Source organism: Ptychodera flava, chromosome 15 (assembly GCF_041260155.1).
Source record: "Ptychodera flava strain L36383 chromosome 15, AS_Pfla_20210202, whole genome shotgun sequence".
Lineage (NCBI taxonomy): Eukaryota > Metazoa > Hemichordata > Enteropneusta > Ptychoderidae > Ptychodera > Ptychodera flava.
In genome coordinates this window covers 17,334,348-17,350,191 of record NC_091942.1, presented here as the reverse complement: position 1 = coordinate 17,350,191, position 15,844 = coordinate 17,334,348, and the positions used below count along the sequence as shown (strand labels likewise).

Genomic DNA, 15,844 nt, shown 5'->3' with positions numbered 1-15,844 from the left:
GACCTTGGCAGAACAAGAAACTGTATTTTACAGTTGAACAAAAACACTGGAAAGGTGCAGTTATTATTGAAGCTGGGATAGTTTTAGTGGGTAGAGTAACTCCAATATCCCTTAAACTGTAAGAATGCTTTTGTTAACAGTTTTGGAAGCAAAGGATAACAAGCGACCTAGCAGCCGATATAGCTCCGCTGTGTTTATGTAGAGAATAACTATTTTTGACACATGTTGATGAAGAAGGTGGAAATCTTTGATAGCTCAATGCAGTGGCCAGAAAAAAGTAGCTAAAATAGCTGCAAAAATACACAATCGAAGATTTCATCATACTTTGAATATATCACATGGGATCATCCCTAAGAATATGTCAACCAAAGCTATCTCATGAGTAATTTTTTGGAGAATAAAATTTTCTGACCAAGAATGGCAACAATTGCCCCCAAAAAAAATTTGCAGATTTCATCATAATTTCAAAAGATCAAATTTAGTTCATCTATAGAAACCTGTATACCAAATTTCAAAGCTGTTAGAGCAGTTATGTTATGCTATGTTATATCAATTTATTAAAGTGTCATGTGTGGTCTTAAACAGCTTGGTTGCCTCACCCAGCCCCAAGGGCTTACAAGACACGAAAACAGTATATTTTGAGAAACACATTTTTTAACCAAAAATGGAAAAAATTGACCCAAAAATTCAAAATTGCAGATTTCATCATAATTTCAATGAATATTATTTAGTTCATCTATAGAAACCTGCATACCAAATTTCAAAGCTGATGAGTAGTTTTGGAAATACACATTTTTTGACCAAATATGGCAAAAATTGCCCCAAAAATACAAAATTACAGATTTCATCAGAAATTCCATATATATTACTAAGCTCATCTGTAGAAACCTGTATACCAAATTGCAAAGCTATCAGACCAGTACTTTATGAGAAACACATTTTTGACCAAAATGGCAAAATTGCCCCAAAATTACAAAATTGCAGATTTCATCATAATTTCCACAAATATCATTAAGGTGATCTGTAGGAACCTGTATACCAAATTGCAAAGCTATCAGATGACTAGTTTTGGAAATACACATTTTTTGACCAAAAATGGCAAAAATTGCCCCAAAAATACAAAAATACAGATTTCATCAGAAATTCCATATATATTACTTAGTTCCTCTATAGAAACCTGTATACCAAATTTCAAAACTATCAGACCAGTACTTTTAGAGAAATACATTTTTTGACCAAAAATGGCAAAAATTGCCTTAAAAATGCAAATTTGCATATTTCTGCACAATTTGAACAAATCTGAAATAGATCATCCCTAGGGATCTATGTACCAAATATCAAAGCTATCTGACTAGTAGTTTTGAAGAAGATTTTTAAAGATTTTTTTACCAAAAATGACAAAAATTGCCTTAAAAATACAAATATGCAAATTTCACCACGATTTGAACAAATCTGACTGAAGTCACCCTAAGTAAACTGCATATCAAATTTCAAAGCAATCGGACAAGCGGTTCCAGAGAAGAAGATTTTTTTACCAAAAACACCAAAAAATGCCCCCAAAATACAAATATGCAAATTTCACCACGATTTGAACAAACTTAAGTGAGGTCACCCCAAGTGAGCTGCATATAAAATTTCAAAGCAATTGGACTTGCGGTTTCAGAGGAGAAGGCAATTGTTGACGGACGACGGACGACGACGGAAAATCAACCTATTTGATAAGCTCCGCGTCGCTGACAGCGGAGCTAATAAAAAGTCTCACTGGGAGGTAGTTGTAGACAAAAGTAAAGGAATTTTTGTACCCGTTTGTGGATGTTTTGGTGCACTCTTGTAGTTATATGATTTTTATCTGCTGCTGTCAGCCACCACAAGGGCGCCCTCTGTAGTCATATTCAACCTACGTGATCTTGCCTGCACAGATTTACAGCTTTGTCAAAGTGCTATTACTCACACAACAGGATGAACCGAACACTGTATTTTAATAGACAGCTTGAGGATATGTACAGTTTCCAATTGTTCTTTGGTTTCTTAGCAGGATATGAAAAAGGTTTGAGTTGCTGTTATTTTATGAAGGACTTTTGCAGCTAAAAATTCTTTGTTTTTAGAAAACAAAACATATGCAATATTTTTGGAAAACCAAAGTACACATCAAAATATTAATGTGACATTTATTTTTGTAACATAGTTTATAGTCTTATTTTAATACCAACGGTATTTCACCTGGCAGTTTATTTGTGGATCTTGAAAAAATGATAACAAACTGGTGTTTTCAGTTAAGTTGTTAATGATATGGCCCAGTGAATTTTCATTTCTGCAGATTGAAAGTTTGTAACTGATGCTCTTGCAAACAGGGCTTTATACAAGTTTAGTGACCTTTGAAAGTATATGGCATTGTGCACTGTGGTCGTGCACAGTGGTGGTGTGTGATATATTATAAAGCTTAATTCTTGTTGACTCCCCAGGACAGTGGTAGTGTGTGACAATGTTCCTTGTTGACTCCCTTGGACAATATGAATGATAACAACCTGGATCAAGTTGTAAGAAGTCAGGATACGTCAGAGTCCAGGGTTAAACCAAATTTTGCTAGTTCACTGTATCATTGTGCGGTCAAATACTGACCATTAGCAATAAAAAGAGATGAAAAAAGTCAATACCACTTCAAACGGCAAGAACAGAATGATTTTATCATATTCCCAACTCAGAGCAAGCAGATTTGAAATTCTTTACAAATGACACTGACAATCTACTAATAAAGAGTCTGAAACAACAAGGTATTGGAATCCTAGACCTTAGGGTCTGTGGTGGAACTCATGGTCATACCATGTTTATTTATTGTTCATTAATTTTATTATCGGACTGACAGAGCTTTGAGCTTTGTTAGTAGGTTAAAATATAACAATTTACAAATTTAAACAAGCATTTTTTACACATTTGAATGAGAATCACATAAACTCTGGCCAAAAAGTATCAATTCCTATGATTGAGTAAATATCTCATTTGCATATGTATTTCTATACATAATAATGCAGCGAAGTGCAGCACAAGGTTTTGACAAGATTATGTTTGGACAGAAATTTGTCCATTTGAATGCCATATACCATAATATTTTAGCCATTGATTTTTGATAATCTTTCTGGGTGATCAGCTGCATTTTGTTAAGATTTTAAAAACCAGTTTGGGCACAAATAATGGCCATCTTGTTCTGCCTCCTGCTAAAAAGTTCAAATTGGTCAAGCCCAGGCTAAAGTACAGATATAGCAAAATATAGATAAATATTTTCTTCGGCAAAATATTGAGTTTCATGCACATATCAGCATACACATGTGCACTGATTTCAGAAATCAAAAAGAAATTCAATATGGCAGTATAAATATGATGAAATGTGTAATAAAAAGATACTGACATCAAGTTTTACATTGTCAGTGACATTGTCACTGATTAAGCATTGTTGCCTTTGTTTATATATATATATATATATATATATATATATATATATATATTGCAAGAAACACTTTTTACATGTAGTGATACTTTGACAAATCACATAAAACCTGTAGCAGAATACCAGTGCCTGTGATTGGCTAGCTGGATATCTAATTTGCATTTGCATCTACATAATCATTACAGAGCTCAAGGTTATTATAACAACAAGATCATGACTGGACAGAAATTTGTCTGTTTTATGCCACACCATAATTTTTTTGTCCATTGAGCTTTGGCAATTTGTTTTTGTGATCAACTGCATTTTTTAAGATTTTAAATACTACTTTTGATAAAAATAATGAGAAATTTCCTCTACCTACAACTAAAAAGTTCCTACTGATCAAGCAAATGCTAAAATAAATTATATGTAACAAAACAGATATAGCAAAATATAGATAAATTTCTCTTCGGTGAAAAGTATAATATACATGTCAGCATACAACAGAAAAATAACAATCTCAGAAATTAAAAACAAATTCAATATGGCAGAGTTAACATTTTGACATGGTAAAGCTGGAGCTTTTGAAAAAAATATTGCTATAAGTACGGACTGGAATCAATTTTTACTTTGTAAATGTCATTATCATTCACCCTTTTATATTAAAATGATGCTATACAGCACTGATTGTTGGTCTACAAACTTTTGTAATTACATTTTGTCTGAAAAGTCAGCATATATACTTGTGCAGTTACACCTTGAGTAATCCCCAGGGCTTATAAAAGATTACATCTATAGACAGTATCATCTTTTATGGTTACAGTGTATGTACAATGTATAATCTTTTGTGGTTACAGTGTGTGTACAGTGTATGATCTTTTATACATTGTATGTACAATGTATAATCTCTTGTGGTTACAGTGTGTGTACAGTGTATGATCTTTTATACATTGTATGTACAATGTACAATCTCTTGTGGGTTCAGTGTACAGTGTATGATCTTTTATGGTTACACTGGATGAAATGATCTTCTATGGTAAACTGTGTGTACAATGCATAATCTTTTATGGTTACAGTGTATGTACAGTGTATAATCTTTGATGGTTGCACTGCATGGTCATTGTGTTCATTCATATGGTTACAAAATGTATAAATTGTGTCATATCCCTTGAACTCACATTTAGCGATTAGGTTGACCAATGGTGCTTTATGCATGCTTCATTCAGATTGTAGATTTTAGCTTAGTTATATAATAATAGGTATACATATCAATTCTAAATATTGCATGGAGAAAGTTTTCAATATTTTGATACAAATAACATAAATCTGTGGCAATAAAAGTATCAATTCCTATGATGAGGGGACAGCTCAGTTAATATTGCATCAATATATCAACAATATGTCAAACTTTTTACATCTCCTTTGAATTTACATTTGCATATTGAATTGGACACAATTTATTAGTCCACTGAACTTTGGTGATTTGCTTTTGTGATCAGCTGCATTTTTATGGTTTTAAATACCACTTTGGACAAAAATAATACCAGGAAGTAACAACTTAATTATTCTTACTGCTAAATATCTCAACCTACAGTTTGAGCATCTATAAGCTTAACAGTAAATGGTAAAACATATATAAATAATCCTCTCTAATTAAAATGTTGCACAAAATAAATATAATAACAATCTTAGAAGTCAAATTCAGTGTAACAGTATAAAAGAAATACTTTTTCCTGATGAAATATGTATAAAGTACTCACTGCCATCAAGTTTTACTATGTTAATGACTTCAATGATGAAGCAAAGGTCATGGCACATTGTGGCAAATGAACGGTTGGAGTACAGTATATTGAGAAGGAGGACACTGCATGTTTAGTATCCTGTGTAAACATTCAAGCAGTTAATACTTGAGTCCAAGAGATAGTCACTGATGCACTTTTGAAGGTTCAACTTTGATAGAGATCACTGTTAATGTTCAGTGTACTAAATTTTAACAAAAGGCAGTATGATAGAATTTTAAGACAATTGTAACAGCTAGGAAGCCAGACAACAGTACTGTCCATTGCATTTAAATTCCATATATTACATACAAATGACTTTACAACTTAAAATCCATATCCCCAATGGAAAGTATTGCACTTTCTTTGATCACACATTATATGTGGACAATGGGAATGGCTAAGATGTGAGCATCATCTGCAGTATGATGGGAGTTGAACTGGATGTTGCATGTCATTGACATAGATGATACAAATGTTTGGCAGTAGACTGGTATTTTAGTGATTGTAAACATGAAGTTGAGTAATGCACAATTATGCCCTGAACACAATATTGTCTTGTCACAAGGAAGTATTAATTGTGTTCCTCAGACAAAAGGTCACTGCTGATGTCCATGATCACTCAAGTCTACAATACACTGGCTACCCTTGCACATGAAAAGTACTTTCATACCCTCGTCTGCCCTGCCAAGGTTCGGAAACTCACTACCAGATTCCACTAGCTTCAACACATGCACTCGTTCTGTGTTTTGCCCAAAGTTGTCATGGCTGTCCAGATCACACTGTACTCCGCCAATGTACCTCAGTCCAGGGAAGTCACGTAGTCTGATGTCTTCGAGGTAGAGATAAAGACATTGAAACAACTGGAAAGAATTCACCGTTGGTACTTTACAAACTGTAACTCGAATCAAGTGTTGTTCTGGTGTGCAAGATTTCATTTCCATTTTGAAGTAGAAGGGAACCAAACGAAACCTGGCCATATTACGGAAGAGATCTCTATCTGTGTTGATTTCTGCGGACAGATCAGACATACTGATGCATTTGGCTATGAGACGGGAAAAGACCATGTCTGGATAGAATGCGCCAAAATCAAACAGGAAAGAACGGTCTTCCACGTCATCTTGCCAAAAAGTGGGATTGGTTTCCATGTCATAGCGGGGTAATGTTGAAGGGACCACAAACGTTCCAAGCAGATTGTCATCAGGTGATTGAAAGCAACATGCCATGATACCATACACACACAACAACTTCATGACCACACCTTGATCACTTTCCTTCATTTTACCAGAAAAGATGTGCTTTATCAGCCGCTGTGATAGAAATCCCTTTTTCTCATACTTCAACCAATCCTGGGCAAATGCAGGATCTCGCTTGTGCCGCTCCGGAATCACTTTCAGTAGTTTTGTGCTTTCCACCAGGACTTGGGGGTCCAGTACTATGTAACCTGTAAGACTCTCATCATCTGCGTGGTGAATGATGTCTCCAGAGTTGTGGTACACTTTCAGTAAAGCCTTGAAATCCTGTTCATTCATTTCTGGTATTTCTTTCACTACTTCTTTAAACAATTCTTCAAATGTCCATATTGAATCTTTTCCACTCTCCATGAAACTCTGTTTCAATTTCAAGAACTTCAACCACTTGATCGGATGATTTTCTTTCATGGAAGTTGCTGTCTTTGCAGCATACCAAATCTTATCCCTGAGACAGATAGCATCGCTGTCTAAAGGCCTTGAATTCTCGATGGCAAACAATGGGGTATTATCCTTGTTGATGGCGAGGTATGTGGAATATGTTGGATCACTATAAATCTTTTCTGATAACAATGCAGCAATTTCTTCTGTCTTACCACCTGTCACATTTCTGGAATCTCGGTGGGTTCCTACGAGGAACACTTTCCCAACAGGATCGACTGAGTGTATCTTTACCGTTTGCAACCAAAACATGATTTGCTTTATCAAGATGTTGTGGTTTCCAACAGCTTCACTTAAGTTGAAGACGATTAAGTATATTGCACACTTTGCAATGAATAAAGGATGGGTATCGTAGAAAATTTCATCACCTGCATAATCACTGAGATTGAGTCTTGCAGGTGCTTCTTCCTTATCCCGCTGTTGGTGTTTCATGGCATCGGATATTTTCCCAGTGGGAACTGATCTGTACAAGCGATGGTAAAATTCCCACCCATCTAAAATCAAGAAGATCGGGGCACTTGTTAAACCTATGATGCAGCACATTTTTTCGAGTAAGTTTGCACCAGGAGAGACGTATTGGAATGTCCATCCCATTGATGTGGCCAGGAGATAACCTACGATGTAGCCCAGCCCATGTTGAATCAATAAAAACCTAGCAAGATAGAAGTCTCGTAAAGCTGGCACATAGTGGCCAACGCTGACCCCAAACATTATCCCTGAAAAATACAAAATCCCTAGTGCAAGTGGTAGCACTGGAGTAAAGAAACAGTACGTCACCAATACTATGACAATTGCCACCGAGATGAGGTCTTTGCGAACTGACAAATTCACAACGGCCAGTAATGTCATTACCACACAAAGCAGTGCCACTGCGAAGTTAACCCAGGCTTCGGCAGAAACAACTTGAGTTTCCCCGAGAAGGTTGAGTGATGGTTTCATGACACAAAAAGCCACGACCAAGCCGGACACCATTCCAATGCCACAACAGATGCCAAGAAGACAACCAATGGAGAGAGATACTAGCAAAAATAAAGCATTGCTACACGCATCAATATAGTTCATGATAGGAAAGTGTGAACATATTCCATGGAAAATTTGTAAAGTTTTAGGAACACCAAGACGGATGTAAAATAATTCAAAAGGTGTCAAAAGCAATGCAGCACCCTCTCCAATTAGCAATTGGCTGTAATTTTGACCAGGTCCTTCCATCAGTTTGACTGCTAATTTGAATATAAACATGATCACTCCAAAGCCATATTGAAATCCGTTCAAGTACACCAAGGCACACATAACCAGGATAAGTGCTATAATGAACTTCACAGCAAACCATAACCACATTGGTTTGAGTTTATCGACACGCTGACTACCATGGCTGACATCTGCCTGTTGCTTGTTTATCTCCCGGGGGGGTCACTTCCATTACTTGCCTATATGTATACGTGCCGCCCAATGGGGTGGGTATTTCAGCAACTTGGTCTAAAATGGGGGTATCAATTCCACTGTAAACCAAGGTCTAAAATGGGGTTGATTTTTGAGTGCCACACAAGAACAAATTTCAACCGTCTGTTCCCGTCTCGCTCGCAGGGCTCTGAGCTGCACTTTATAAGCATCGATATCTTTTTCTGTGGCAGGGGAACCATTAAAGAGACCCCCTGGCTTACGCCAAAGTAAATATCGACTTGGTTGTCAAACACTGTTACTGATTGGTCAGAATTCCATATATGGAAGATTTTTGCCCAATAGAAAATACCCGAACAAAGTGGCTCCTAGTATTGATCATGACAGACAGGTCAACCATGGCCACATGAAGTAGTGTTGCTTTACAGATGAACAGCGAGGTTTGTTGTGAATTGCATTTTCAAAAAAACCCACTGGTCAGACTGTAACTGCAGATAATTGATAATTTGTAGAAGCTTGACCAAAATTCGGTGAGGGTGAAAGACAAAATTTTCTTTCATCAAATTTTTTTGGTATTTCCTTTTGGAAATCATGGTTTGGCCAGCAACAACATAGTCCTAAACGTGGTACAGTGGTAGGCTTTGCCGGGGCAAATACTTGCTTTTTCCGTTTTAAAATTTTGACGCTTTGACTTTTGACCTGGGTCAAAGGTCATAAGGTCTAAAATGGGGTCCTAAAATAACGGGATTTTAGGTCTAAAATGGGCCCTGGGTTTTATACCTGCGGCCGCACACCCCTACCACTTCTCTGAACAGGTACCCCCCCCGGGTGCTTGTTTATCTCTGTGCCAAGTTTGTGTTTTGCTGTCAGCCAGGCCACATTGAGTTCAAATTCTTCCCCAGGTGAGGTGTGTAGCTCTTTCCAGTGAGAATTCACTTTGGTGATTTCCACCGATCCGTCAACTTCCACGGTCTCTTTTTCAACACTGATGGTCTTTGCTTCTTTTTCCCGGAAAGGCTTTCCCTGAAGCAGTTTCTTTGCCGAAGTTTTCCCAACCCTAGCATTACCAAGGAACTCGACACGAAACCTCCTCAAATTCACCAAGCCATTCTCTTGGACTTCTTGGTATATCTGCTCTGTGGTTTTATCCACCGCCAGAGCTCTGGGAGAGTTCCTATCAACTGTTTTCAACTGGACATTTTCTCTGGATTTCCTTTTGAAGAGCGATGCCATCTGATGAAATGTTAGTCTATATGCCCTTTGAAGAATTATACTGGCATGTTACTTTCTGTAATGTAGGCCTTGCGACTCTCAGACTGGTTGAAGTTGATTATCAGCTATAGTGGAAAAGAAAAAGAAAAAAATAGCGTCAATGACACTGTAGCTCCCATCCTGGACTATTTAGTGTTTGTTCTCTGGTCAGATATTTGAACATGTATGAAAGGGATAAAGTGCATGAAGTGAAAATACTTAAATGTAATGTACTGGAGACAGTGAAATATGTTTAATGTATTTATTTAGAATATAACATGAAAAAAATACAGAATTGGATATATCGAATACTGTGATACAACCATTAACTCAACAAGTCATTTACAATGACATAGTCCCCACTTGTAATAGGAGTATTAATCTTGATGGGGCAGGAAAATGTGGTCATTAAGAAGTATCACTGGAGTGTATATGTTGAGATCTATGGGCACATAGGTCTATGTCGTTGTTCCCAATTTGAAACACATGAGGCATGTCTAAGTTATGGTTCTAAATCGGGAAAAAAGATCAGACCTCTAGCAGTATTGGCCAGCCAAGAAATACATATGCGCATTATAAATGAGGTACAAGATGTGACATCTTAAGGTCTAATATCCTATCAAAATTGGAGGGTATAGAACTTGTGGTTACTGAGATATGCATATATATGTATAATCAAGGTCAAAGGTCATCGAGGTCACATGACATTTTGAAAAAAAATTATATTGCTAATTAATCCCTATATGCCAAAAAATCAGATCTCTAGCTCTATTCGCTTGCCCAGAATTAGATGTGTACATAATTAATGAGGTAAAGCGTGTGTTGTCATAAGGTCTCCCATCCTACTAAATACAAAGGACATAGCACTTGTGGTTACTTATTTATTGACATAAACATGTATTTTAGGTAAAAGGTCATCGAGGTCACATGACATTTGGTCAAAAAAAATTCTCTCCTTTAGTTATCCCTATATACCAAAAATCAGACATCCAGCTCTATTGGCTTGCTCAGAATGAGATATGTGCATAATTATTGAGGTACAGTATGTGGTGTCATAAGGTGTCCAATCATACCAAATATGAAGGGTGTAGCACTTGTGGTTACTGAGTTATGGACAAATATGTATATTTGAGGTCAAAGGTCACCGAGGTCACGTGACATTTTGTCAAAAAAATTGTATTGCTAAGTTATCCCTATATACCAAAAATCAGACCTCTAGCTCTATTGGCTCGCTCAAAATTAGATATGCGCATAATTAATGAGGTACAATATGTGGCGTCATAAGGTGTCCCATCATACCATACATGAAGGGTGTAGCACTTGTGGTGACTGAGTTATGGACAAATATGTATATTTGAGGTCAAAGGTCACCGAGGTCACGTGACATTTTGTCAAAAAAATTGTATTGCTAAGTTATCCCTATATACCAAAAATCAAACCTCTAGCTCTATTGGCTCGCTCAAAATTAGATATGCACATAATTAATAAGGTACAATATGTGGCGTCATAAGGTGTCCCATCATACCATACATGAAGGCTGTTGCACTTGTGGTTACTGAGTTATGGACAAATATGTATATTTGAGGTCAAAGGTCACCGAGGTTACGTGACATTTTGTCAAAAAAATTGTTTTGCTAAGTTATCCCTATATACCAAAAATCAGACCTCTAGCTCTATTGGCTCGCTCAAAATTAGATATGTGCATAATTAATGAGGTATAATATGTGGCATCATAAGGTGTCCCATCATACCATATATGAAGGGTGTACCACTTGTGGTTACTGAGTAATGGACAAATATGTATATTTCAAGTCAAAGGTCACCAAGGTCACGTGACAAAATATCCGAGATATCTGCATGAATGGATGGACTCACGGATGGACGAACAGACGGACATGACCCAATCTATAAGCCCACTGGACTTCATCCGTGGGGACTTAAAATTGTGTCACTGCATCCTTTTTGCAATATGAATACGATGAGAAACTAAATTTTTATTTTTCGTGGCCTTATACATGGGAGTCTATGGAGATCTGCCTTATACATGGGAGTCTATGGACGTGTAAACTAAAAATATGCAAATTTCACCACGATTTGCCCAAATTTGGGAAAGGTCACTCCTATGCACTTCCATACCAAGTTTCAAATCAATTGGACTTGTGGTTTCAGAGAAGAAGATTTTTTGACCAAAAATGGGAGAAAATTACAAAAAAATTCATGAAAAATAGCAAGTCCAAGATACTGACCCAAGATGTACACAATCATTTCATGTCAGCCCAAAGTTCTTACATGCTAATTTTTCATGTAATCTGCTCAGTGGTTATTGAGTTTTTTCAATTTTGACTGTTTTTACATTTTTTCACTTAATTTGCATATTTTTGGCAATGACAACTTCATTTGAACAAAATCTCATCTACAGCCCATCATCCATGTACACACCAAATATCAAGATGAAATGTACAGCGGTTTTGGAGTTTTTGATGTTGACGGACAGACATACAGACATACAGACATACAGACAAACATACATACAGACATTTCCCTAGCCTATAAGAATAGCTTCCATTGCCATATATATACATATGGCTATGGGAGCTAAAAATTGTATCAGGCAATGCAATTTAAAATATTGGAAAGCATATTATAACAGCACAAACAGCAATGATTGCTTCCAGGGGTTTGTGGCAATATCTGTACTATAACATACAGTGTCTTCAATCGGGGTTCAAATCCACAATGGCATCCAGTCACCTAGAGGAGAAGCAACAGACAGAACCGCTTGGCCAAATCCCCACTCTCAAGTCGAGTGGTTCAATAATCGGGCATTAACACATTTAATATTTGTGGTCTTCTCCCATTCTCATGGGTGTTTTTTTTGTTAAAATCACCTCTGGGACTTATACTCTTTCAAAAAACATTTCACCTATGAGCCTGACAGTCTCTAAAGTGCTGCTAGCCAGCTAGGCTCTTTCACAGCACCTTGTCAGCAAAGCCAAGTGGCCCAAAGCTGGCGTGGCCACATCAGCCTGCTTGCACTTGGTGTTGCCTTTGGGATTGCCCTAGCCACACTGTTCAGTGACTGTTAGGGCAGATCAGTGTGATATAGGGCTGTAACTTAGAGAGTCTATATAGTTTTATAAATTCAATACAACATCAAGGTATGTGAATTTTGAGTATCAGTGTTTTCCTTTTACCAAGGTTGAAATCTGACAGCATGCAACTTTGCATGATATGCTATCTTGGAATATGTTGCATTCACTTTGAATGTCTCGATAAAAAAACACTTGCTTGGCTTTCTCAGAGGGTACCTTCATGTTATATGTAGTATTACCAATTTTGAGGATCAGGGCAGTACCCTTACATCACGGTTACTCTACCCCACATGTAATGTCCTTGACACATATCGCAGCTGGAATTTTACATGGAGAAATTTTGCCTTCCAGGATTCTTACATATTTCTGGTTTGTGAATACACACTGTTTCAGCGCTCTAAACAACTTGTAAATACATTTTCATTAGGGGAGAACCATTAAATTTCTAGGGGGGGGGATGGAGGATATTTTGAAAAAAAAAATTTCGGCAGGTGAAGGGGAAGAAAAAAATTGATCTAGTAATGTCTTGAGAAAAAATGATCATAGCAAACCAAAGGAAAAAAAATTGTCACAAAATTTGGGAAATTTGACTCTGTGTCTCTCATTCTTCGCCTTTGGTGGTGCTGACATTTTCAAAATACATGAGGAAGTCCAATGTCTTACAATCTCTGTCCTCTAATTTAGTGTCATGTGTCCTGTGCTCACTACTCGTTATTTTTAGAAGTGCAATTGCTCACCAGTGACATGTAATAATAACTCAAGAAGTTGCATATTAAAAAACTGGATCACGAAAAAGAATTGCACTGCTTACACAAGTGGAAAACAAATTGATGCAGGATAGACGATAGAAATAAAATTTGCTGACATAGTGGCGCTCGGCAGGGAGAAAAAATTGCTGCCATACCCATTCTTTCACCCCCCTAAATCAAATGGTTCTCCCCTTAGCCAGCCCCTTCCCCTGGAAATCAGTTTTCACTGGCGAGCGTGCATGGCAGGGGTGTGTGTTAGCGGCTGTAAGCCTCCCATCCCACCCACCACAGTATATGGGAGGCCTGGGTGTAGCCGGTAACATAACACACAGCCCTGCCACGCGTACGCAGAGCTAAATTTAGTTTTCAAATACCTTTACAGCATGGGTGTATAAATATTGCATGTGCATCGAGCGGAGGTATCGCACACTGATTTCTCGGACGCCTTTGACCGCTGTGTACAGTGTCAGACTTTACATGATGCCTAATTAGCGCTTTGTACTGTGACGTTGAATCACTTACCTGCTGTGGTGTGGCACTGTAAATGTACCCGAACCAGGAAGCGGCACTTGTAGATGCTGCGAAAACGAGCCCTGCCACTCCTTGACGTGTTCTGCTGGGAGTGGGGCCTACCACTCCAATGACCAACCTACCCGAGTGGCAGAGGCTACGGATTCGCAGCAAGCGGCACTTGTAGATGTCGGTATCGGTGTAGCACCGACGAAGTTACCGAGATGAGAACGTAAAACCGAAATCAGTCATGTCACGTGACTACCTGGGCGACCAAATGCGACTTTTGTCTGCTCCCTTACTGAAAATGGACTCATAAGAGGCGACCCGGTTGCTGAGTACATGGGGAAAGTCCCTTTGACGTGTGTTCTCATACAGTCGTCGTCCCATCCTCACTTGTCCACATTGGTGTCCTCACGTGTACCCTGGTGTTCCTTGACGTTCCTTGACATCATTGATTACAACGCCCTCTATAAGTCAATATTAGAGATCTTTTCGTTTTCCGTTGCTAAGAAAAAAACATACTCCCCTATAAAGTAATACTATCTATCCTTCGTTTGAACTTTAACAATTTAAATTTGGGTCCATTTTGAGTTGAAATGAGGGATTGATATTAGATTATAGATTTGATTTGATTTACTGCTTCTCCCTCTTTGATACAGGTGAATATTAGAGATCTTTTCGTTTTCCGTAGCTGAGAAAACACATACTCCCTAAGTAATATCTATCCTTCATTTGAACTCTAACAATTTAAATTTGGGTTCATTTTGAGTTGAAAGGAGGGATTGATACTAGATTATATATCCGAGATGAGAACATAAAACCGAATGCCAGGGCATGTAGTTCATATGGTGAGTTTGTGGAGAGACAGCCATCTCTCTTGAAAGCTTGTAAATCAGGATTTACTCAAGAAAGAGGCTTGTCTCTACACTCAAACGCTTCTTTTGGCAGGTGTCATGAACTGATAGACAAGTATATGATGTATCACTTAGACAAATGATTACTGATGGCACCGGTAACATTTAGCTGTAGACTGAGACCACTTCCTATTTCGCCTTAGGAACTGGTCAGTTTCATCAGCGGGGGAGGGGGCAGTTGATTCATTGGGTGGGGGGAGGGGGGTTCAGTGTGTTTTTGAATTTTGACACGGGCTCATACTTGCCTAAAATGCATTGTGTCAGCCACAAATTTCATCATTCAGTTGCATTTTTCGGTGTGCCCTTCGGGTGCATAACTTTAATAATCAGACATATTTTTCAGCAAGCCCGACTTAAATATATCAGACATACGTATATCAGAGATATCTGTATGTTCAATATTTTCAGTGCACTCTTCAAGAGCATTACTGTAATATATCAGACATTTTTCAGCACGCCCTTCTGGCTCATTGCTTTAATATATCAGACAATATATCAGAGATATCAGGATGTTTTCTATTTTTCGGCTTCATCCTTTAATAAATCAGAGATATATGTCAGAGACATCTTTATGTTTGCTAAGTAAAAGGGTATCATTATGAAATCTGCTGTTCATATGAAAAACATGACAAATTCCTGAAACTTTTCTGTTTCCTCTATGAGAATTCAGTATGAGAAAGCAACATGCATAAATATTTCATTATATATGTTTCATACAGTGACATATTTAGAAATACAAAAATGATTGTTTCTAAGATGGCTGTTTGTACGATAAACATGACGCCTGTTCTGATTTCAAGCTATAGTTAACATAACTTTAACTGTCACCATTTCTCATAGTGCCAGCAAAACAATTGCCTAGACCCTATACGTCGCTTACGGCCTCCATGCCTCCGACCCCACTCCGTCTAGCCTCGAGGTCCACTTTTAGCGCCGTAGCATAAAAAACAGCTCATTTGAAGGTGAATGGTCTCCAGGAGAGATGATGATGTAACTGGCGTCCCTTTGGCCAATGATTAAATGGGTGTTGCTCATAA

The 15,844-nt window shown here is 37.7% G+C and overlaps 1 protein-coding gene across 1 annotated transcript; it reads right to left on the bottom strand.

The window, feature by feature from the left end:
• Positions 1-2,774: 2,774 nt before the first annotated feature.
• On the bottom strand, positions 2,775-14,312 carry LOC139151361 (uncharacterized). Its single transcript, XM_070724067.1, has 2 exons — positions 13,903-14,312; positions 2,775-9,625 (listed from the first exon to the last, which is right to left on the bottom strand). The coding sequence occupies exon 2, from the start codon at positions 8,226-8,228 to the stop codon at positions 5,799-5,801; it is 2,430 nt and encodes an 809-aa protein (XP_070580168.1). The 5' UTR covers positions 8,229-9,625; positions 13,903-14,312; the 3' UTR covers positions 2,775-5,798.
• Positions 14,313-15,844: the final 1,532 nt, after the last annotated feature.